This window comes from Engystomops pustulosus, chromosome 4 (assembly GCF_040894005.1).
Source record: "Engystomops pustulosus chromosome 4, aEngPut4.maternal, whole genome shotgun sequence".
Taxonomy (NCBI): domain Eukaryota; kingdom Metazoa; phylum Chordata; class Amphibia; order Anura; family Leptodactylidae; genus Engystomops; species Engystomops pustulosus.
Window position 1 is genome coordinate 175648215 of NC_092414.1, and position 25160 is coordinate 175673374.

At 40.4% G+C, this 25160-nt stretch overlaps 1 protein-coding gene across 2 annotated transcripts in view; it reads left to right on the forward strand.

The window, feature by feature from the left end:
* The window catches only part of LRRK1 (leucine rich repeat kinase 1), a 59847-nt gene extending 36106 nt beyond the window's left edge, over window positions 1-23741 (forward strand). For both annotated transcript variants that reach the window (XM_072148616.1, XM_072148617.1), the window contains 23 exons: window positions 142-218; window positions 460-589; window positions 957-1069; window positions 1151-1365; window positions 1990-2154; window positions 2481-2653; window positions 3071-3191; window positions 4276-4435; window positions 4888-5164; window positions 7901-8072; window positions 8933-9096; window positions 10113-10252; window positions 11110-11356; window positions 11627-11793; window positions 12410-12607; window positions 12901-13181; window positions 15100-15294; window positions 16311-16462; window positions 17219-17336; window positions 17629-17742; window positions 19028-19869; window positions 22078-22179; window positions 22629-23741. In XM_072148616.1, coding sequence (XP_072004717.1) covers window positions 142-218; window positions 460-589; window positions 957-1069; window positions 1151-1365; window positions 1990-2154; window positions 2481-2653; window positions 3071-3191; window positions 4276-4435; window positions 4888-5164; window positions 7901-8072; window positions 8933-9096; window positions 10113-10252; window positions 11110-11356; window positions 11627-11793; window positions 12410-12607; window positions 12901-13181; window positions 15100-15294; window positions 16311-16462; window positions 17219-17336; window positions 17629-17742; window positions 19028-19869; window positions 22078-22179; window positions 22629-22806 — 4501 coding nt within the window. In that variant the 3' untranslated portion in view covers window positions 22807-23741. The remainder of the gene's footprint in view (window positions 1-141; window positions 219-459; window positions 590-956; window positions 1070-1150; window positions 1366-1989; window positions 2155-2480; window positions 2654-3070; window positions 3192-4275; window positions 4436-4887; window positions 5165-7900; window positions 8073-8932; window positions 9097-10112; window positions 10253-11109; window positions 11357-11626; window positions 11794-12409; window positions 12608-12900; window positions 13182-15099; window positions 15295-16310; window positions 16463-17218; window positions 17337-17628; window positions 17743-19027; window positions 19870-22077; window positions 22180-22628) is intronic.
* Window positions 23742-25160: the final 1419 nt, after the last annotated feature.

The following is a 25160-nucleotide window of genomic DNA, read 5'->3' on the forward strand; positions in this document are numbered from 1 at the left end:
AAACAATTTTCTACAAAGAAATCAATTTTGGGTTGTTTGTGGGTTTTACGTCATGTAGGTGCATGGCTTTGTTGAAATCTACTTTTTATAGCCACTTATATTTATAATTTATTAATGAGACTTTACTTGCTTGCTTTGCAGAAATGAGGAAGGGACGAGAACCAGACGGGTCCCGTTTTTCTCTACCAAATATAGAACTCGAACTGGGACTGATTCAGGTACATAGAAGGAGATTTATCAGAAGATCTGAGATAAAACTGTTCAACTCACCCATAGAAACCAATCAGATTTCATCTTTATTTTTATAAAATGTTGTGGAAAAATGAAAACTGAGATCTGAGTAGAACTAGAACAGTTATACACTCAGAAACTTCTGATAAATCTCCCCATAGTGTCACAAAGGATCATAACAGACTTTACATATAAGACAGCTGCTCATGTTATGTTCTTGTATCCTAGGTTTCTCTGTGGAGTTCCCTTTATGTCTTAAAGAATCTTTAGAAGTTTTATATCTCAATGACAATCAACTAGATGCTTTTCCACATTCAGTATGCCAGCTGAGGAGCCTTACTGAACTCTACCTGGGGAAGTGAGTAGTTCTATAGCGTCATATGGGGATTGCTTAGTTATTTATATACATTTACTGCTCTCCAAGAGCTTTTCTGAAGCTTTTCATCTAATGTGTATGGGACACATTACTGCCTGAGGTGCACGGTTTTAGCCATATGTATGTATAGGTTTTTGGGCAAGTGAGCTGAAAATATCACAAATGCTCCGTTTTGTGACATTTTGACTCCATAGTTCTTTAGTGCTTGAATGATCAAGTTTCTCCTACTAATGAGTTATTTTGAGTCAAAAGTAATCATGGTTATGATACTATAGAGCATGGTTCTACATGACAGATTATGTATATGTTTCCAAAGTAACATAAATGACGCCTTATTGTTCTTAATTAGTAATCCAGGAATAAGAGAGCTTCCTCCAGAACTTGGCCAGCTTGTATCTTTATGGCAGCTAGACCTAGAAGACCTGAACATCACAAACCTACCTCCAGAGATCAGAAAAGAAGGTTAGTACTTGACTGCTAACCGGTACATGTTAAAATCCACATGAGTGTAGTATTTATGTCTACATGTCTTGCTACATAAAGGGCCTGTGACCATCTTGGCATATCTGCGTGCTCAGCTGAGAAAAGCAGAGAGGTGTCCACTTGTCAAGATGATTATTGTTGGACCACCACGTCAAGGCAAATCTACTCTTTTTGAGGTCTTACAGACTGGGAGAACGTCACAACAGATGCAAGGAGAAAGTACTATTAGAACTACCCGATGGGAGCTACAGAAACCATTGGGGACTAAGTCAAAGGTAACCATTTGTCACTTGTGCATTGCTGTCCATATATTCCGGTGAATATTTCTTATATATATATATATTTATACACTTTTTCTTTGGTTTGACTTTTTTTTTTACTGACTGCCCTGAATCTGTCTGGTTGTTGCCCTATACCTTTCCTCTGTGCCACAATTCTTCATCCTCTCTACAAATCAGCTGTTGATGTCACTAATGATAACTATTTCTGGATTGCAACCTAGGGATTCCCTTTGGGAAAGTCCTTACCTTCTTGAGTGGGAGGTTAAGAAAGGATTATCCCTTAAAGGATAATCACTTAGACTACCCCATAGTAAACCCATCAATAACTCAGGTTCACTGGCCGTCTGTCGGCCTTTCTGACAACTTAAGTGCCTCACTTTATCTGATGAGAAAATTTTAAAAAATAATATTAATAAAGTTATGCAAAACACAAGAGCGCAGAGCGCAGGGACTATGATCATATAGTCTTACATAGTTAAAGAAAATACAGAAATAAAGAAAGTATCATGGTAAAATGGTTCTCTTGTATCAAACTATTCCATCTGCTTATAGAAATGTTACTAATAGACCCACTGATCACTTTTTCCCTTCTTTTCTTATCTTTCTTTGTTTAAGTAGGTTGATTCTGTGCACTTTCACGTTTGGGACATGGGAGGTTCTTCTACAATGTCTGCAGTCAACCAATGCTTCTTTACCGACAAGGCCTTGTACATAGTGGTATGGAACCTGGCTCTGGGGGAAGAGGCTGTATCTAATCTTCAGTACTGGCTTCTAAACATTGAGGTGAGGAAAACTCTTTGTAAAGGTCAGGATGATTGGGGCTGGGATATCTGAGTGCTATATTTTGCCATATGTGCCAAGAAAGCTCCCGGCATGTGTATGTCAAATACAACCATAGGCCTCCCATTCACTTGATGGAGATTAAAAGACTGTCCCTTTTGCTTCTGTTGGAACATTATACAGTGCTATCTGTTGAAGATATATATTGCCATAGAAAACATATTTAACAAAGGCCCCTACACTATACTTGACAATGGTTACATGCTGTTAAATATCCATCATATTTAAATGCTTCAGAAATTGCATTACCCTGTGTTTCCTTTCTGTAGGCCAAAGCGCCAAATGCTGTGGTCTTAGTAGTTGGCACTCACCTGGACTTTATCGACACCAAGTTCCGTTTAGAAAGAATTGCCACTCTCCGTGCCTATGTTTTGGCTCTTTGCCGCTCTCCTTCTGGGTCCAGAGCCACAGGATTTCCTGATATTACCATCAAACACTTGCAGTGCGTATTTGTATATATTGTGTCTTGTTCTTGTCCTTAGAGCACCCTGCTGAGATTGCTATTCTATATCTTAATCCATATCTTTTAGCTGATGGGAACCACAATTGACCACAATGCTTTAATAGTTGATTAGGTTTAGGTTTACGGGGCGGAATAAAATATTCATGACACATTAGACGTGTTCCTGTCTGACCTTGCAAAACCCTATTCAGTGTGTTTTCTACTGCTAAACATCTATTATTGGAACATACATATAGATACAATGTTTTTTATGACATGTTTTATTAATAAGTGAGTTATATATAGCAAAGTGTTGGTATTGTATGCATCCCAAATGCCAAAAGAAAATGGCTTGCTGGTAATCTTGTGTTTTCTCTGGTAACAGAATATAATTCTTGTAACTATGTGTGTTTACAGCGAACTCTCCTGCAAGACATTGGACGGACTAGAGGGCTTACGACAACTCATATTCTGTGCTGCCTGCAATATGAAAGATGTGGGCAGCACAATTGGGTCTCAGAAACTTGTTGGGAGGCTGGTAAGAATTGCTAATCAGTCCTGGTCCTCAAGTTCCTATTTATTAGAACGCATCTGTCATTATTGTTGTACTATAAATTACTGTATACCTATTACCAAGGGTGACTTGTATGTGTGGATCTTGCACCACCTCCACCAACTTTGAGTTTTTGCATCCTGTAATAGTTGTCAATCCTGATTCCGGTAAAGTTGGTATTTTTTCTCCACCCCTACATTCTGTGCCATTAGCTTAATTTCCCAATTTGCTAACTAGACTCTACTGCTAAGTGGGAGCACCTGGGCTGGTGCTGACTGTATAGGACCACAAGCACAACACAAATATATATATATATATGTATATATATATATATATATATACATAGGACCACAAGCACAACATATATATAACAATCTGATTGATGGGGATCTGACTGCTGTTACCCCCACTAATTATGAGAAGGAGGCACCATTCTCACAATGAGAATATATTGTGCTGCTCCATTCTATATCAGTCGGAGTGCTTAAAGTACACTGCAGTGTGCTTGCCACTTTCCAACACTGCCGTAGTACAGGCGGTCCCCGGGTTACGTACAAGATAGGGTCTGTAGGTTTGTTCTTAAGTTGAATTTGTATGTAAGTCGGAACTTTTTTGGTCTCTGTGACAATTGGATTTTAAAAATGTTGGGTTGTCATAAGAATCAAGACTAACAATAAAGCTTCATTACAGGCACCTGTGATAACTGTTATAGCTGATCATTGTAGCCTAGGACTAAAGTACAAGAAATTACCAATATCCAGAGGTCCGTTTGTAACTAGGGGTCGTATGTAAGTCGAGTGTTCTTAAGTAGGGGACCCCCTGTATTGAATGGAGCAGCAAATTGCATGATCGACCTGCAGCTCCATCAATAAGTGAAAACAGGACCCTTGTTCTTGTGATCTACGACCAGTCGGACCTTCATCGATCAGATAGTCATCCTCTATCCTGTTGATCGGGAATAACAATAAATCTTTGTAAAACCACTATTAGGACAGCTGTAATTTAATTTAAAATAGTTATATTTGTGCCCGTCTAGGAGTAACTCATTCTATTCATTCTCTTGATACAGATTCCTAAAAGTTACCTGAACCTGCAGGAAGCAATACTGAATGAACAGCAAGTAAGAACTCACAAAGATGAGGTGCAATATCTGACAGATGAGCAGATTGAGCAGATCATAGAACAGAGCCCTGGAAACGACATCCAAGACTATGAGGACATGCAAGCAGGTATAACAAAAGTAGAGTTGGATATAGTTGGATATATATATCCCCCCCCCCCCCCAACATGTTCTTTTTTTTGGCATGATATTGAACTCTATTATACCTAATCCTTCTTTTCCCAACTCCTGCCATAAGGAGAATGCACCCTTATACATACTAGAGGACAGCATGTCCCTCCAAAAATGGCAGGTCTGCCCAATTTTATACACATTGGGGCAGATTTATCAAGCTGTCTGAAAGTCAGAATATTTCTAGTTGCCCATGGCAACCAATCACAGCTCCCCTTTGAAATATTCATGAGCACTGGTAAAATGAAAGCTGAGCTGTGATTGGTTGCCATGGGCAACTGGAAATATTCTGACTTTCAGACAGCTTGATAAATCTGCCCCATTGTATTGAAGAAAAAAGTACTGTGGCTTCTTATTAGCCCCTTATTCTAACTTTTATGTTCCTTACAGCAATGGGATTTCTTATAGAGACGGGCACCCTGCTTCACTTTCCAGACACCAGCCATGGACTACGGAACTTATATTTCCTGGATCCTGTGTGGCTTTCGGAATGCCTGGAGAGAATCATCAATATCAAAAGCTCCAAGTCTGTGGCAAGAAATGGGGTCATCAAAGCAGAGGACCTCCGCATGCTACTAGTTGGTACTGGTTTCACAAAGCAGACAGAAGAACAGTATTTTCAGTTCTTGGCGAAGTTTGAGATTGCCCTCCCTGTGGCCAACAACAGGTGGATACATTTTACATGTGTATATATATATATATGTGTGTGTTTTCTAATTAGACAATAAAATATTAAAGCTACACTATCCTATATCTACAGTTTGTTGTAATGCATAGCTGAGTTTGTACAACACTATTACTACTCAGCTTTGTGTAATTGTATGTTAGGCCTAAAGCACATGATAGTATATGGCCACCTTGAGTCGCAGAAATTGTGTGTAGCCCATGGATGCCATTGACTTCTATTATTCATGGCCACTATGTGGTTAGGTCACTGCTTTTCAGTGCGCTGCAAATTAAAGAGCAGATACTATTCCTCCCCATGTTGTGCTCCGGCCGATGGAGCAGTTCTCCCCTTTCCATCTCCACCCGGCTGAAACGGGACATAAAGATTACCCCGTTTGCGGCCTGTTTCAACACATGGTCATGTGCAGAAGGCCTTACTTTGAGATATGCAACTGCCTGAAGTACACACTACACGGTATGATAAAGTGAAACCCCTTAAAGATCTAATCTGGTTAAGGGAGGTTTCAATCTTTAAATGATAATATTTTGGAGAGGCTGCAGAATCCCTTCATTTGTTTAAGGGCTCATGTCTCTCTGAATCAAGACAGCAAAGGCTAGAGCACTCATAGGCTTTCATGATGTGTTAACTTTTTTATAGTACTTGGCTGCATTTTTTTCCCAAATATCCACCAGGAAAGTGCACGTCTGATCTTTCTTTTCCTATGAGAAAATTGAAATGATGACATAATCAGAAGGATTTCTGTGCTTTTTTTCAAGCTCTTAAGATTGTTAGAAACACTTTGTAGTTCTCCATTTTGGTCTACATCATAATAATATGAAAACGATGGCCTCTGATCAGTTTTTGGATAGGTAATAAGTATCTAATAACTACAGTCTGCATACTATGACCTCCAAATGACTACAACTAGGATCCACCATTGCCCTATATGAATGATGCAAGTCCCCTACTTAATTTACTTCTATGGGGCAATATAGAGAAGTCTCTTAGAAGTGAATGGAGAATAGTGCACCTATATGCACATGTTGGTCACATGGTCAATAATTGTGGATCAGTGGTGGTCTGAGAATTTATGATTCCAAGCCCATTTGTTGGGCTCTCACTGTTAGAATAGGCTCTTTAACGGGGTTGTTCTTTAATCTGGAACAGTTGTTCAGACCTTTTTATAGGCTTGGGATAGACTGTGATAGCATTAAATATACATTTGGCTTATAAGGCCAATAATTGGCTACTGTGGTCACATATCATGGCACAACATTGCTTTTCGTGCCTGTATACAAAGAAGAGCATGTACCTTTTAGCTGCTAGTTAACCCCTTTAACATCCTCATTCCTTGATCAGAACTTAATCTCAAGTATCACCACTTCAAATAAGACCGTAAATCTTTCCCCTATTACTTTCCTTATGAACAGAGATACATTTTAGTTATTGTGATCTTCTTAACTCAGGTCAAAGCAGATTAGCTGTCACTGCCATATGTTACTTAGTATCTCCATATGAATCATTAGTATCCCTGCATAAGCCACTTGTGTCATGTATCTGCTATGGGTATTTTTTACAAGAAGGATAGGGAAATATTGCACTGATTATTTGCTCTTTAATAATAGAAAATTAGCATTTGTGTTGTTTTTTTTGCTTATTTTTGAAAAATGCATCTGGACAGTGTAACAGTTGAACCCTGTGCCCTATGTCATGTATTTCTGGAACTCATTTTGGTTTGTAATAAGCAACTTTTAAGGACAATGGAAAAGTTGTTTCCTGGTAGAAAAGAATCTTCTAAGGCAACTAGATTTTGTAATGTCGCTCGTAACTTTTATTGGAGTTGGAAAAGGAGCGGAACGATAACAAAGGACACATGTCCAGCTTCATTATTTCCCAGGCTATAAAGAAGAGCCCATTGTTAAATATGATTCATGATGTTGAGAATGGCTCCTAGCTGATTACTTGTCCTATTTTCATACATCTATATATTTTTTTTAGAGGATACAAAAATATGCAAGTTAGCTTTTACCTAGAGAACCATCTCTCTAGTCCTTCATTTGCTGTAGATAGGTAGCATTGGAAACTGTTTTATATATGTCTACATTGACACATTGGGGCACATTTACTTACCCGGTCCTGTTGCAGTCCCCACTGTGCGTTGTCCGATGATCATGGACTCCGGCGTGATTCACTAAGATTGTGCGTCCGATTTCCTGCATGTGCCGCTTCCCTGCTCAGTTCCGCCGGAGATCACCTTCTTCTTCCTGGTGCATGTAAGTGTATGTCGTGCGACACAATTTAAATGTTAAATCGGATCGTCTGACGGCCCGCCCGATTTCTGTCACATGAAAGCCAAAGCGCCAAAATCCGATCGTGCGCGACACAATCCCCTTCTAAATGCCTGTCCCAGTGGCGCAATCCCTGAAAACGTTGGAAAACCTGATGGAAATGAGGGTGCGGGACCCTTAGTAAATAAGCCCCATTATATGGCTTCTACCAAGACAGAATTCAGAATTCTCAAAGTAATATTATATGAGAAAGTAAAGAAGGAGGATGATAAGAACCAAAGTAACTGCAGAAAGAAGCATTTCAAATGAATACGATTTATTACAAAGTTTCTTGTATTCACTTTACGAGTTTTTTGAAAAATGGCTGACAATTAAACCCAAATAGTGTTAGTTTTAGAACATAACTGTTGAAACTTTGCCTATTATGTGTTCTGTTTGCATCCTACAGCTACCTCTTACCTCACCTGCTACCAGCTAAGCCAGGCCTGGATATCCACTCTTTACTGCAGTCTACTGGTAACATTGTGCAGAGGGTCTTCAAGATGAGTTTTGTTCCTGTAGGATTCTGGCAAAGATTCATTGCTCGGATGTTGATCAGTTTGTCTGAGATGGACCTTCAGGTAAGAATTTTCTCATATTCTTTAAGCTAGTAAATGCAAATCTCTTCACACATTAGACCAGTGGTGGCAAACCAATGGAACACATCTCACAGGTGGCATTTGGGGCCCTCTTTTTGGCCACATGCCTCCCAGGAGATGGCACGTTCTGCACTTTTTTAAAGAGACAAATCTTGGGCTGCCTGGAACTGCAGAAAGAGTGAGAAGGTGCAAACAGGGTCAGATTATTATTGGAGCTATTGGAAATTCTTAATTCTATGTGTTGGGGAGATCCCAGAGAGAAGTTAAAATGATAATCAGAATTTCTTTCAATAGTATTGATGCCCCCTGGGCACCAATACCATTAAACGCTATGTCAGAGCAGGGGCCAAAAAGTTATCAATGAGTAAGTGATCAAATTGCTGTGTTTGTATTTGTGATAAATAAGTGGATTTTTGTTGCAATTTTGGTACACCATCACATAGCAATGTTGGTTTAAACCCCACAACCTCAACAGTCATCAGTTGTGTACCAGCCCTATGTCTGGGGAGAAAAGGAGGACTTCAAAATTTCTAAATTCATGATCCTTTTTTTTGGATAGAAGCAGCACAATTGATGAGCAGCAATTTTGTACTATTTATCTTTATACTTGGCCGAGGCAGGAATACATCTGTTTGGGGGAGTTGGGAGAGACGAAGCTGATGTCAGCTTAGGAATGACTGACCTATTAATGTTAAACTTGTCAGTGTATGGAGGAATTGTTTACATCTAGCAATCCTATCCTTGGCTCTAAATACTGTAAATGCATTGTGTATGCTATGTATGGTCATCTCTCTTGCTGGTATACTTAACTTACTCATTCCCCTTTTTTTTCGTTTTATAAGCTGTTTGAGAACAAGAAAAATACAAAGCCACGTAACAGGAAGTCTGCGGTATACAGCTTCACAGGCAACCAGCGAAGTCGGTGCAGCACCTTCCGGGTCAAGAGGAACCAGACCATCTACTGGCAGGAGGGATTGATGGTCACTTTTGAAGGTGGTTACCTAAGGTAAGAGATGCCAGCCTCTACTATGATCAGCCCCGTTACAACCTTAAGACGCCATCTCATGGCGAAACATGTCGGGGGGGCTGTTTGAATGTGTGCCAATTTTAGATTGAATAGTGTTCAAGGAAATGGATTAGATAGCTAGTAATGCCAGAAAATTGAGGCATTGAATAGTAGCAAGATTAGCAGCAATAGGAGTGTGAGTGAATTTGTGAGTGAATGAACAATTGAAAAACATCCAAGGGAGCGAACTCTATGTGTGTTTGCAAATAGAAAGCCAGTACTTAGCGCTGACCCATTCTGCGGTCACCGCAGACCATTAACACTATGCACACCCAGCAAGTGACTGCAGCCTAGGGAATTATATGGTCTAAACACCCCGAAGTGTGAGGGGGTAGCCTTTGAGTGTGGACATACACTCCTAACAGTCCATACTCACCATAATGCAAATGTGGTCAAGACTTGCTTTAAAATCCAACATTGTGTAGCCCCTAACTACCCTAAAAGGGTGTAATGAGCGCAGGGAACCTTTCAATACCCACCTGTGTGCAACACAGAGAACTCTCCAATACCTACCTGTGGGTTCACAACTCCCTAACTTATACACCAAAAGGTAGTGCATCTCAATTACTAACATTCCTCTCCTTGCTCAAAAGGAAAAATCAACATCTTCTCCCACCATTCCTATTTTTAATAAAAATTTCTTTTTGTTTGTCTCTACACACTGGGAAAATATTCCCCATGGTTTAAATGAACGATTAATAAAAGTTATATTTTAACAAAATCATTACCAATATTGGTCGAAGGACCTCCTTGTTTGCAGAAATGCAAAATTTGTAAATAGATAGCCTCTACTATGAATGCTACATTAGACTAAAATAACGATTAATGTGTACCATTGGTTATTTACACTAGCAGCCTTTTGATATTTGCATTAATGTCATCCGATTGGAGGGATAAAAGGTATTAAATGATAATGCTTATATTTATGGCGGATATCTACATCCCATTTTCCTCAGTGTGGAGTCATCTGAAGTTAACTGGAAGAAGAAGAAGAGTGGAGGCATAAAGATCCTTTGCCAGTCAGAAGTCAGAGATTTCTCTGCTATGGCCTTTATCACAGACCATGTAAACTCCCTCATTGATCAGTGGTTTCCAGGTAAGGTAGCCTTAAGAAGCACATAAAGTACGTAATTTCAATTACAAGCAATAAAATGAGTTACTTAGGCCCCATTCACACGATCGCATGGGGGCTGGTGATACAGCTGCAGGATTTGTGCTTGCATCATGTCCCCCAGAAAGGTCTATGGCACCCGGTCACAGTGCGGTGAGCACGCAGTGGGGCACATTACTTACCCATCCGGAAGATTTCACAGATTGCATTGTCCGACGAGAATGCATTGTGCCGCGATTCACTGAGATCATGCGCCCAATATCCTGCATGTGTCGCTTCCCCGCTCAGGTCCGACAGAGTTCACCTTCTTCTTCCTGGTGCATGTAAGTGCATTGCCTTGCGACACAATCCCACGCTTAGTCTGAATCCGCCTGCGACACAATCCCCTGTTAAATACCTATCGCAGCCGCACAAAAGTGTGTCCGCAGACCGTTAGTAAATAAGCCCAAGTGTCTCACCGCACTGTGACTGAGCCAGGCGGTTTTCAATGAAGGGGGGAGGAATGCCTGGGTGAGCAGGAGGCCTTAAAATATGTTTTTGCTTTTGTCTAATATATATATACGCTATGAGCAATTCCTTATCTGTTCTAATGTATTTATCAGCACAGAACTGTAAAACAGGCTACACTTTTTTTTTGTATATAAAGGTATACTAAAGCATCCACTATCACATGCTTGTCCTTTTCATCGAATGCTTGTGGCCTTATGTTGCTTATACATCCAGGGAGTATACAGTGACCTTCCTATATTTCATTTAGGATAATTGTAAGAACTGGGTGGGTTTAAATACACAATCTTTGGCGCTTATTTTCATTGAACTACTTTCACCTTGCACATTTGCAGCCTTGACAGCTACAGAAAGTGACGGGACCCTTTTGATGGAACAATATGTCCCATGTAACTCCTGTGCCGCTCTATCACATCTTCAGAATGAGGAACAAGATTTGAAGGAGCCTTACTACTTCAACATGGAGGATTGTGTTCTGGCCGCAGTAGACAAGGACTATTTGGAATGTCCCAATCACCCCGAGGACCCTGCTCCCCTGCAGGAACTGGTTCCTGAGATTTTTATGACAGATTTTCCATCCAGGTAATAATAATAAATAATTAATAATTCTTTATTTATATAGCGCACACAGATTACGCAGCGCTGCACAAGCATGTCAAATTGGTCCCTGTCCCCATGGGGCTCACAATCTAAACAACCTAACAGTATACAACTGAAAGTTTAAAAATGCAATTCTCCATTATGTAGATGAAGAATGATGTCATATAGCTTTGGGCTTTTTATAGCACATAAGTAAATGGGAACGCAGATTATGTAAGTTTCTGTTAACATTCATGTCCTTTGATACTTAAGGTTGTTTCTTGATAAGGAGGAACTGGAATATTCAGAAGAAAACACTAATATTCTGGGACAAGGAGGCAGCGGAACTAAAATTTACAGAGCTGTGTACAAACGCAAGCCAGTGGCATTGAAGATGTTCCAGATTAAGAAGTATCGCACCTCAACTGATGTCATCATAGGTAAAGAGTTACCAATAATAGTACCTAAAGGACATCTACCATCAGATTACTTGATGATAGATGACTATTACGTACCTCCCCGTTCCCCATGTGTCCCAAGCTTAATTTTTTATATCTTTGCGTGGTCGCGTTTCTGTAAAAAATAAGTTTATCAGATATGCAAATAAGCCTGTGGTGCTCTGCAGAGCACCATCAGACTCCCCTGCAATATAATTTATTCTGGCATCGGGGGCCATGCCAGCCGCTTTCTGAGAGCCAGCACGATTTGAAAAAAGAGCCAATGAAATCACTGACTCTCAAAACACGGCTGGTATTATATTACGGTAGAGCCTGATGGTGCTCTGCAGGGTAATTTGCATATCTTATAAACTTATTTTTCACAGAAATGCAGCTATGCAAAGATATAAGAAATGAAGCTTGGAACACACAGGGACGGGACTGGGAGGTAAGTAATAGTCATCTACCATTATATAATCTGATGGTGATATCCTTTAAACCATCAGTTCTCTAAGTCTGCACTAATATTTCTATCAGTGTGTGGTTAAAGAAAACCAATATATGAGGATTGACTTGATCTTCAGCATTAGCTCAATTTCTGTTCCATTTTCTTACACAGATACAATGTTTAAGCACTTGCAGGCGATGGATGCAATGAAAAACTTTTCAGAATTCCGTCAGGAGGCCAGCATGCTCCACTCGCTGCAGCACCCGTGTATCGTGTCTCTGATTGGCATCAGCATCCATCCACTGTGCTTTGCTCTGGAGCTGGCCCCACTGGGCAGCCTGAACACTGTTTTAACCGGAAACAGTCATGGTAATGTACAGCTTTACTGTTTCTTCAGAATTTGAGAATCTTCTGAATTTCTTCTAGAAATCAAAGGGGCTAGCTTACTGTTCAGCCTTTTTTTGCACCAATATTTTTTAATCAACAAGTTTGTGGGTAGCAGCATGGGGAATTATCAAACAACAAAGGAAGTTTATACTCAACACCAAGGTGTTTGATACACTGCAGGTGTTACATCCATGCTACAGCCTCCATATGCAAATATGAACCGACAGTGGGGGGAGTCACCATTGGTTTTTAATAATTTTTCTTTCTTTTTCCAGGGTCCCCTATATTCATGCCTTTAGGTCACATGCTTACACAACGTATGGCCTATCAAATTGCTTCTGGACTTTCATACCTACACAGGAAAAATGTCATTTTCTGTGACCTTAAGTCAGACAACATCCTAGTCTGGTCCCTGGATGTCCGAGAAACTGTGAACATAAAACTGTCAGACTATGGTATCTCACGTCTTTCATTCCACGAAGGAGCCTTAGGCGTGGAGGGCACACCTGGATACCAAGCACCTGAAATCCGTCCTCGAGTCGTCTATGATGAAAAGGTTAGTTACAGGACTTTTATGTAAGTTTTTATATAATTACCAAGGTGTATTTTACACTGCACTGTATGCCATATTTACAAGCTTTTTCACTTCAAAAAAAGAGTGAAGTCTCATCCTGCAATATATATATTTATATAAATATTATTATAGATAAAGGTTTACAACTATGTATTGACTGTACCAGGCTACTGGGTGGACAATTGTTGTAGTAGTTGAAAGACTCAGACTACTATTCACTTCACAGCCTACAACTTTATTGATCCCCTGGGGATAAATTCTTTTGTATATATTGCTTAGACAATTATTACACAATTAGAGACAGGTTTAATCTTACAGTTACATAAATACACTTGGAGAGGCTCGTTCTTACATGTTGCTAGTTCATTGGTTGCATACAAACAGTTACAGGACCCTGCGATACTTATAAAATGATTAAGGCTTACCCTTAAAAAACGTATACCTGACAAGGTATCTAATCCTTGAGTGTCCAAACACTGGAAACCCCATAGATTATGAGAATGAGGGACTGTTGTGGGTATAAAGTAGGACCTTACACAGCTATCATCACAGTCCTATAGAAGTGAATATAATGCTGGTGTGCATTCACAAAAAAGGGCACCTCATTCTTGTAATTGGTGGTGGTCTTTGCTCTCAGGCCCCCAACAATCAGGTGCATATTAGCTAAATTTAATTTAAAAGAAACCTTTTAATAAGATAAAACATTGAAAATCCTCTAGTCAAACCATCTTTAGATAAGAATGTTTTCACACTGATGACCATAGTTTTGATGCGCTTTTTCCATCTCTAATTGTCTCATTAGAGTCTTCTATCTCCATTTATTGCTCTCATACCCCATTCCCTTTGTCTTTACATAGCAAACATTCCAATAACTGTCAATTAATTCCTTTCTGGAACATCTGAAGTAAGAGAATTCCAATGTCAGCTATTTTCTTTTGTAGATCTGTAATACATAATGACATTTAGGATCTGCTCATTTAATGCAGCCTTTAGAAATACACAATAGTGACTTTGTATCTATGAATTAGCTGTCTGCCTGTATGAAAGATGCACTGCTTTATGTATATTCATGCTCTAAAAGACAAATATGCATTATATATATAAGGCGAGGGTCACAGAAACAAAGTTTTCGCCATTAGGCTACTTTCACATTGCCATATGCTTGTCTGGCCATGGCCCGGGCCATACAGCAGCATGCTGGAGAGGAGGAGGGATGAGCGCTGCTCACCCCTTCCCTCTCTATAGTGATTCCGGGGGCGCCCGGCTGTAAACACAGGAAAAGATAGAGCATGCCCTATCTTTTTCATGTGCACGGTACAGTGACAGACGTGTATGCACACCATATTGCGGCAGGGCTCCATAGAGGTCTATGGGGATGTATATTGCTGCCAGATATACGTCCCCACAGCGGCAGAGTGAAAGTTTAATTAAATTTTAAGTGAAAACAGGTATACTGGTGTAACAGGAGAAACTCCAGTTAGATAATTTTTTGGGACCTGTGACTATTGGATTTTAAAAATTTTGGGTTAACTTGGGAACAAGGATGAACAATAAAGCTTCATTGCAGACACCTTATACTTGATAATTGCAGCCTGGGACTAAAGTAAATTACCAGCATCCGCAATCGCGCCGGCTTTCATGCGACACAAATCGGAGGGCGGGCCATCGGACGACTTGACAGATTCCAACAAACCGCAGGATTTAACTTAAAGTGATTTGAGATGTTAACACATTGTACATGTAAATTAATTTCATTTACAATTTGTTAACATACGCTGTGTGTGGATGCTGCCAGCACAGGGACGCTCTGCTTCACTTTAACCCGGATGGATGCTAGTATTTTAGTTTAGTACTACTAAATCTAGTACTAAATATATTTAACCACTGCTCTTATTTTAAGGTGGACATGTTCTCCTATGGAATGGTCCTATATGAGCTTCTATCTGGTCAGCGACCGTCCTTAGGCCATCACCAGCTACAAATCTCTAAAAAGCTGTCCAAGGGCATCCGTCCTGTCTTGGGGCGCCCAGAGGAAGTGCAGTTTTCCAAGCTGCAGGAGCTGATGATGGAGTGTTGGGACACAAAACCAGAGAAGGTGAGTTCTATGTCGCTACTTCTTTCATCTTCCTGATATATCAAGTATTCCATATAATTGCTGTGAATAAATTTCATATTTATTTCTCCATACAAAATATTTTTTAATTTAGCCCTTTAAAACCATATTGAGAATAACCAGTCTCTCGCTGTGTTCATATTTGTATTAAAATCATTTGCCTTCATCACGTGAGTGAAAAGAAGCTGTGTCATGCCGTGTTGTTTGTACACTGACAATATTGTAAATCTTATTTCCCTAATTCTGGTGTAATGAGCCTAGAAAGGATTGTAAGGAGTAATGTCCTCATAGCACATCTGCTAGCATCCTAATATTGACTTACTGTTGCACTTTTCGTTGTCACCATCTGCTGGAGATTAGCCCACCATAACCACAAACAGAAAGGCTAAAGGGCTACATAGGGTCACACAGGGGGAAAGAGTATGAATGCACTATGGACATGTAAAGGCATACTGTACTACTTTACACTAAAATATTAATAAATACATTACATTATTAGATAAAAATGGCATATTGAGGTGGTAAATGTATACAAGACTGCAAGGGCCACATGTGCTCTTATACCATTGTCTACATAAATGTGTATTGCATTAGTTTAGACACATTTTTCAGGGCCAGTCAGTACTGACAGGGTCCACTACCTTTATCTGGCATGACCAGTTATTTTCCTTCTAGGTTAATTCAGAGTACATTGCATGTAGCACTCGACATATATATCCACAAGGAGAACCAATTAGAAGATGTACAATAACCATGACTATACTTTGCAATACTGCAAACAAAAGAATGGGAGTATGAGCCATAAAACATGCAATGTAGCACTAGCAATGCTTATGTTTGCAGTGTTCTCTTGTGCTGTCTAAATGCCTCTTGTCAAGCTGTAGTTTTATGCTTTTTTCATTTACCATCTAACAAATCATATATAACACAATACTTATGTCACCTGAATGTTCATTTCCAGTGATAATATCTTGACTTTGATACCTCTTGTTTTCTAGCGCCCCCTTGCTGCATCAGTGGTCCGGCGTATGAATGATCCCAGTTTCTCACTTTTCAAGTATCATATCTTGTGTGGCATGCAGGAGACTTTCTGCGCGTCCAGGGAGCAAGATAATACCATCGTGTTGTGGGCTGGAAGTGGGCAAGCCAGGTACCTAGGACAGGACTGCAGCCCTGTGCACTGACTACATGTAAACCCAGGGAAATGATAGATTTGCTTCTTCTATTAGAGCTCTGATATTTCTCATGATTTATAGATTGGTAATAAATGTCTGATGAGTGATCACAAGTCCCCTAAAGTGCGCTTTGTGGATACAATGCTCATTGTGGGACAAAACCTCTAGGGATCCTCATGACCAGTGATCACGGGGAGTCTGAACCACAACCTAAGGAGTAGCAATTTTTATAAAGCTGCTGTCCTTTCTTTGATTTTCTCATAAAACCGCATCCCAGCCTTTATACAAGAAAACTGCAGCATAGTCCCAATTCAAGTAAATTCTAGTATTCAGACCCTGCACAGCTGGGACAATTTTGGAGTGGCTCGGACACTTTCCCTGCAGGGAACACTTAGAAATGGGGGCAGCACTAAATCACTGCTGTCCTTTCACACATAGGGTCAGTGGAGGTCCCAAAGGTCAGACACATTTTCCTCACTCCTCCAGTTTTACAAACCTCACTTGTTACGCAACATTTTTATGTGTTTTAATGTAAAACTAATTGCAATAAAATACATGAAATTGTTTTATAACTTATAGTTTGGTTACACCATGAGGGAATGTGGCAAAATGTAGCCCAACACTTTGATTTATTATGGCAAAAATTCCTTTAAATATGGTAACTCCTGTGTTCCAGTATGCCAGACTTATAATTTCATTAATGTGCATTACTGACTACTGTGTTTCTGCAGGAACTACACCGTTGTTGATGTGGGAAAGGGACTGGTGGAAGTGCGGGGGCTGAGCTGTCCTGGCCTGAGAATGTGCAGTCAGCTGAAAGTCCAGAATACTTTGTGGATTTCTACAGAGGTGCGGGCAATAATAAATAATTATCATAATAAGTTGCTATTTCTATAGCTCCATCATATTCAGCAGGGCAACATATACAAATAAAAATATTACAGAGCCATAATGTGGTCAGATTAAACAATAGGAATAAGAGCTTACACTCTGTGAGATGTTTACTAGGTCTCATGTTCTTACAGCTATTTCCATGGCCAACGCAAAACAAAGTCAATAATTCAGAATAAACAAATGAATGTTTTAAATACTGAGAGACTGTAATTAAGAGAGACTTAATTTCTTTACAATTATTTTGCAGGACCAGAAAATATCAATTTACAGTCTGCAGGGCATGTGCCCACTAAGTGCTCCCCTGAAAGTAGTTGACACTCCAGCAATTGTGACCTGCTTCCTGGTACTTACTATGGTAAAGGTAGGTGACGGGGACAAATACTAAAGCACCATGGTCACATCCCAGTATCTAGAAATTTGATTTAACTAGATACAATTTACTATGTGTAACCAAGAACTTGTGATAGGGAAGTCCCTTTCTTGTCTGTTTTTATTAAGACATTTAGACAGAAGGGGAGAGATGGAGCATTCACCTCCTCATGTCTTTTGTGTCTGGATGGTATTGGGGCTTTATTCTAATAGGTGGCAGTCCCATTGGTTGTTGTAACCCCTTGAAGAATTACTGACTAATAACATGGATATGCCATAATGTCTTTAGAAACAAAAAGATTGCACACTTCCGTACTCTACCAGCAGGGCTCAGGACTTCCTGTGAAGTCCCATGTCCTGCTGATTTCCAGCAGATAGAGGGGGCTACAAACTAAGTACTGTATGCCCACCCCCTATTGATAATCACTTCCATATCAATGGTTGGAGGGGATGTGCCAATTACATTCACATGTTCCCTCCAACCACTGATTTGGTAGTGGTGATCATGTAGTGGGCTCATTAATTGATTGAATCGATTGAGAGCCCCGCAATCACCGAGTAAGGCCCCATCCTGTGGGTATGACCTAACTTGTTTGGTGGGAAAACCACTTTAATAGAAATAGCCATCACAATGGACAATAGGTGATTTCACAGCTTATTTTTATCTCCTATGTGTATAGAGTATCATAGAAAACATTCCATAGACCACAATGCGTTGGCTTCAGACATGTAAGGCATAAGGCATATCAGTTTTGTATATAGACGAGGCCAAAATGCTGGTTTGTAAGAGAAGATGCTCCTTATATTCCAGTGATGTGCTTCTTGTGCCACTTTTATGATGTACCAAAAAATACTAATTCTAGTGCGTGCCATATTTAGGCTATAATCTTGTCTTTAAAGCCAAATGAAACAAGTAAAGTCTGTCTGTGGGAGACAGACCAACAGATTTACTATAGATTTTGACAGAAATCTTAGCAAAGTGTAGCAATCTATTAATTTGTGTTGTCTTGTAGCAGCCAAAGTTATACCTGTTAATGGAGTTGATGCACTGTACTCTAGTGAAGTATAGTTAAAGTCTGCCCTAGTAAATGCAGTGTTACTAAGCTTCCTCCTAACCTATTGCTTTTTTTACTTTTATTTTGCTTTCTATTTTTCTTAATTTTTTTAGAAAAAATTGAATTTTAGGTGAAAATTATGAGCTTGTTGAAATAAAGAATCTGGAAAACCCCTTCTATGACGCCTTACTATACACTTTTCCTCTTTTCTTCTTCATACAGAGCTCCATTGTGGTATTTGCTGGCCTCTCAGACAGTCTGATTTCTGTATTCCCAGTAACTGATGGTGTTCCCAGCACAGATTGCTCATATATCTGTTCTCGCACAGCTAACCGCACCATGTTCAAAATAGGGGATGAAGATCCCAGGCAGAATCCGTACCCAGTGGTGGCCATGGAGATCTCCAATGGAGGATCCCAGGTCTGGTACAGCAATGGACCTGGTATCCTGATTGTGAACTGCACGTCGTTGGAAATTACTAAAAGACTTGAGCCATACACGGCTCCATCATCCATAATTTCTATGGCGGCTAGTTCAGACTGCAACGGAGAAGAGACTGTTTGGTGCCTGGACAATAAGACAAATACGTTAGTTATGTACCATGCTGCAAGTTACCAGTTCTGTGCCCGGTACTTCTGTGGGGACTGCAGTCCTTTAAGAGACATGTTTACAGTAAAAGCTAATTCTGAACTAGCGGCGATCACCTTACCAGGGGAGAATTGTGACAATTGTCAACAGCAGGCACATAGTAGCATACTCTACAGCCAGGATAGAGGGACACAACTCCTCAGCCACCAGGACTCTCTAACAGACTATTGTTCTGTGTCCTCCTTGTCCTCCTCTTCTGTGCTTCAAGGAGCAGCCAAGTCGTCCTCCAGCCTGCCCAGTACGCCAGTCAGCTACAGCAGTGTCCTCTTCTCCACGGACAGTGAGGACCCTGAGTTGTCACGACCTAGAATCCCTAGTGAGAGCTGGGGAAGCAAAGCCCCACCATCAGAAGAGGAGAAGTTGCGCTTGCAGGCAGTACGGATCCTTGCTGTTAAGGACTTGCTTTGGGTTCCAAGGTGAGAATTACGCCAGATTTACTGGAGAACAAAGGATAGTGTTGGGTTCCCCTTCATAATCAATGAGATTAAAAGGGTGTCCAATGACTGCAAGTTAGCCCATATCCACAGGATAAGGTCTGTCTTGCTGATCTGTGGGGTCTCAGTGATGGGATCCTCACGGATCACAAGAGCAGAGGATAGAACAGCCAGTCGTGCATGCTCCCTTTGCTCTTTTGATCTCTATATCGCTGAAGGAGATAGCTGAGCGCCATGCTCTACAGGATAAGGTCCGTCTGGCTGATCTGTGGGGGTCTCAGTAATGAGATCCCCACCACAAGAGAGAATAGAACAGCCAATCGTGTAAGCACCTTCTACTCTATTCATCTCTATAGGGCTAAAGGAGATAGCTGTCAGTTCCATAGACAGTTAATGGAGCGCCATTGTGTATGTACGACCAGCCAATGCATTCTTTTGGGGTGTAACGGAGGTACAACGGACCCATGTTCTTGTGATCCACTTGGGTTCCCATCACCAAGACCCTCAAAACCCCCCAAGAACCCCTATAATGTGTACCTCCAGCTATATAAAGAAAAGATTAGAAAGTTGCAAAGTGAAAATTTTAGGTGGAAAATACATTACAAGCGCGGTGCAGCTGTAGTGTACGATAAAGGCAATGATCAGGTCATATTTTATGATTTATTGAGGTGGAGACCTGTGTAAGTGTTTCCTTTACACAATGCAGTGAATTCATTCATGAAATTACTGATCATTTACAACAAGGCACAGACCAGCAGATTCTTCCAACATAAATATCTAAACATACAAGCGATTGTGACACACCTTGGCTCTTATGAGTAATCTAGACCACAGGCCAAACTTAACCAGAAGGTACTTGAAGGAGCAGGGAATCTGATGATGTAGTCCTATTGCTAACACAGCACTTCATCAGCCGAGGTCAGTGGTAGAATAACATTCATGAGTTTCAGAATCACAACCATTTATGGATATTCACAAACGGAGGCTCTGTCCTTTCTCCTGAGATGTGTATAATCTGTTGTGTCTGTTCTGGATTTACATCCCCAAATTGTGTGCTGCCTTAGACTACACCCATCAAGTAGGTCATTGCATATCATAATAATCAGGGAGGATATTGGGAACAAACATTCCTAGAAACACTTATTTCCGATAGCAATTACCAGCAAGTAACAAGCTGAATGTATTGATACATTATACGTTATAAAAGGTTACATTTTATCAGCAGCGTATACCCCTGTGAGGAAGGGGGGAACAATCACCTCCTTTTACTATGTGAATTGTCCAATGCAAATGAATGTGGAAACTCACCGATAAGTGCCTGTCCATGCCGGGATCCGCCAGTGTAAAAGTCAAGTCAATTTTCCGTCTGCTGGGCAGTGGTCACCATTGCCTCCACATTGACGACATTTACATACACTGGACGCTGCTGTTAAATGACCCCCTTCAGTTTGTATTGGTTCACATTAGACAACTTTCTTAATGTTGTGATTTCCAATTTAACATTATCATTTATAATGAATATATATTAGAACCTTGGATTATGAGCATAATTCAAGCAAGTTTTAATATCCAAGCAAATAATATCAAAGCAAGTTTTCCCATATTAAATCAACGAAACCCAGAAGATTGGGTGACTTGATGCTTCGGATTACAAGCAGAATTTGTGATACAAATCACTTGTGTATCTTTTAAAATCTCTTTCAATTGCTTGTGTATCAAAGAAAGTTTTCCCATAGGAAATCAATGATCAATCGTCCTACATCCCAAATACATTTAGTTAGGTGTAGTGCAATACCTAACCCCTTTATTTCTTCAACTCTTCTTATTTTGTGAGAGAGAGAGGTACAGTACAGTAGGGGGTGCGGAGGGCTCTCATAATACTTGTATTGTGACATTTTGCTTGTAAACTGTGTTCCAATTTTAGTAAATTACAAGATTGTCCTGCAAAACCATTGCAGACCAAATTTCTTGTAATCCGAGGTTCCACTGTACATTATTTATACATAAATTCTACAAGTGCCACAGGTCTCCTGTCTTGTTAGGGATATCTGGTCGTGTTGTTGATATATTACAATCATATATCACATTATTTTATACATAACACACTCTGTACCGCTGGTCCAGGATGATGGGCATATAATTGTTACAAACCATTATATAACCTAAGATTGTTTATTTTATTTTGTTCAGACGCGGAGGTGACATTATCATCATAGGACTGGAGAAGGAGTGCGGTGGACAGAGGGGCCGCGTCATTGCAGTTTTGCAGCCTGAAGACCTGGCAAAAGACGGGTATGTCTTGTAACAAGCAAAATCATCTGTATGGTGATGTATTCTATCATATCATCCATGCAGAAAGTAACAGATACTGTATATAACCGTTTGAAGCTGTCATGACATTTATACTAGTGCTATGTGTAATCCCACATTATGTTATTAGGCTTCTTGTAAGTCATGCTTGGTGTTAAGGGAGCTGCCTTACAAGGTAGCAAAAATATGCATTGTTTTCCATTTCCCACCCTAGATTTTAAATATTTGCATATTTCCTATGGGGTTTGTGCAAATGTATATAGCCGTATGGCAGTCGTGAAGGTGTAAACCTCACTTTTTTAAATTACATTTATTATAATCTCACTCTTCCTATTATGTAGAGATCACTTTACTGAATACTGGCTTCCATAACAAATCGATGCATCTGTCAGTTTGGTTGTATTGTGATCCACTTGCTGTTGTCTTTTTAGGGTGTGTGTGGAGGCTGCAGCAGTATCCAAGGATTCGGTGGTTTGTTGCCTGCAGAGTGACGCTCTAGGTTGGATCCTATCTGTCTGGAGAGGATGGGGAGCTGCAGAGTTTGATATTTTCTATCATTCAGCTGATGAACTGAGGAGACTGGAGACCTGCATGAGGAAGAGGAGGTAGCATCCTACATTGTGCAGCTTATATTGTGCCCCTAAGCTAAGCACTCTGCCGCATGGGGAGATTCTCTGAGGCGAGAGTATTCCAGAGAAGGAAAACATAGTAAGGATATGTCCTGCAGATAGTAGGATGTATTACTATGGCGCTTTATAACCCATGCTGCGAATATAGCACAGGATAAGGAGAAATGTGTCATACACAAAGAACTTTTCCTTTATTGGTCTGTGACCACAGGATATTTTTCCTTCTTTTTAGAATCCAAAGATTTCAAAATTTAAAACAAAAAGTATTTAGCTTAACACTAAAATGCAATATACAGATGTGGGAGCAGTTTTATCTCAGGTATAAAGGGTTAAAGGTTTATGATATGAATACCTTTAGTTTCTTAGTACTCTTAGCCCAGCTTTCGCTGGATGCCTTTAACAATGCTGCCTTTTAGACATACAGTAATTTATTCTTTGCACTAGCTGGGCTGGATTGCAATTCCTCACATCAGAAAGACTTGTAAATGTTGCGCTTAGGTCGCACTTCTTGGACGCTTACTTAGATACGCAACACCTCCTCGAGGATTGTGAGCGTCTCTCACGTCCTGTATGTCACGTCTCGTGCGTGCTCCGGGTGGCGATAGTGAGTGCAGCGGGTTCCCAGATTACACAATGTGCTGCTGCATCCAGCTGTTTCTTCTCATTGTTTCCCTTGTCATGTGGGAGACTGTAACATGTGGACTGACAACCGCGTTTTCGTGCACTAAAAATCTGTCTGCAGACGAATTACAGCCAGGTGTCTGGAAGAGACAGCGACGTGTGGATTGTCCCATGGAGCCCGAGTGCCAGCCGCCGCCTGGTGCACCGTCATTTCCTTTATGGACAGGATGTTTTGTAACTGTATCATAACTTTTTTGTACAAATATTAATGTATATTAAAACCGAAAGAAAACATATGGTTGTGGCTTCCTTTTTTAAAGATGACTGAAGATAGTATGTGTCGTATTATTGGCATAATTTTTTTTAATGTGATTCATTTTTACGTGACTATTCGCCTTGTGTTTTAGTTAAAACTTTTATTGTTCATTAAATTAAATCTACACTCAAAATCCACTTACACTTACTTATAGATCCAAGCACTGTGACTGTGGTAATCTTCTCATATTTGTTATCCTTCCTTCTAAAAGCAACTTTTGACATTTTACCTGAAGGGCCCGAACAGCTTCACAGGCTGTTACACTGTGCATGAGCACTTTCCCCCTCCCACTGTTTGAGATTAGGCCAGGGAGGGGAAAAGTTCTTCTACACCGTGTAACAGCCTGTGAAGCTTCAGCAAGAGGGGCCCTGGCAACTCCTTCCCCCCCAGAGCCCTTTTGGCTTATTAGCATAAATTGAAAGTTGATTTTAGGAAGGAGGCCATGGATAACAAATATAAGAAGATTACCACAGTCACAGTGCCTGGATCTAAGAGTAATTGTTACCTTTAAAATGAGAACACTTAAGAATCCTTTCTTGGAACTCTACATTGTGTTGTTCCTGTGTTATTTCTCTTAGAAAAATTTCATAGAAATGTATGAATACATTGACAAAGTTACTAAAACATGACCTTGCCACATGTCCTTCTGGTTCCCATCTCTGTGCAGGAGACTCCTAGACAACAAAAATGATCATTTAGACAAAATACTGGAGAGCTATATGTCAGCACATTATACGGATGCAATCTCTCCTTACAGAATCTGTATGACATTAGTCTGTTTTACAGAATGGGGCAATGATGACTCCTCTCACACAGTGATCCAAATAGCATGTCCTATTTTCTCCAGTATTTCTGTTATGTACGCCCCATAGAAGTCTATGGAAACGTATAAAATACGTGTTGCATACGTGTAACAGAACCAGTAGGAGGTACATTCTATCATCCATCATTTGCCAACCAAAAACAGTCACATATACGGATTCATACAGAACAGAAATACAGCTGCGTGCAGAAGAGAGGAGTAGTGAGCGCTGCTCCCCCTCCCCCCCTCCATGGAGAAGAGAGCCGCTGGCGCCATAACACAGCGAAATATAGGCCACGTTCCATATTTCTCTGTCACGGTGTGGTGAGACAATGGGGCACATTTACTTACTGGTCCTTTCGCGATCCCGCGGCACGTTGTCCGACGTGGATTCGCGTCCTGCCGGGATTCACTAATGTCGTGTGCCCCAAAATCCAATAGGTGTTGTTGCTGCGCCGAGTTCCGCCGGAGTTCACCATCTTCTTCCTGGTGCTTGTAAGTGCATGTGAAGCGGCACAATTTTTTTTTTTTTTAAAGTACCGCGGTTTTTCCAAATCCGTCCGGTTTTGCGACAAAATCTGATCAAGTGTGCCAA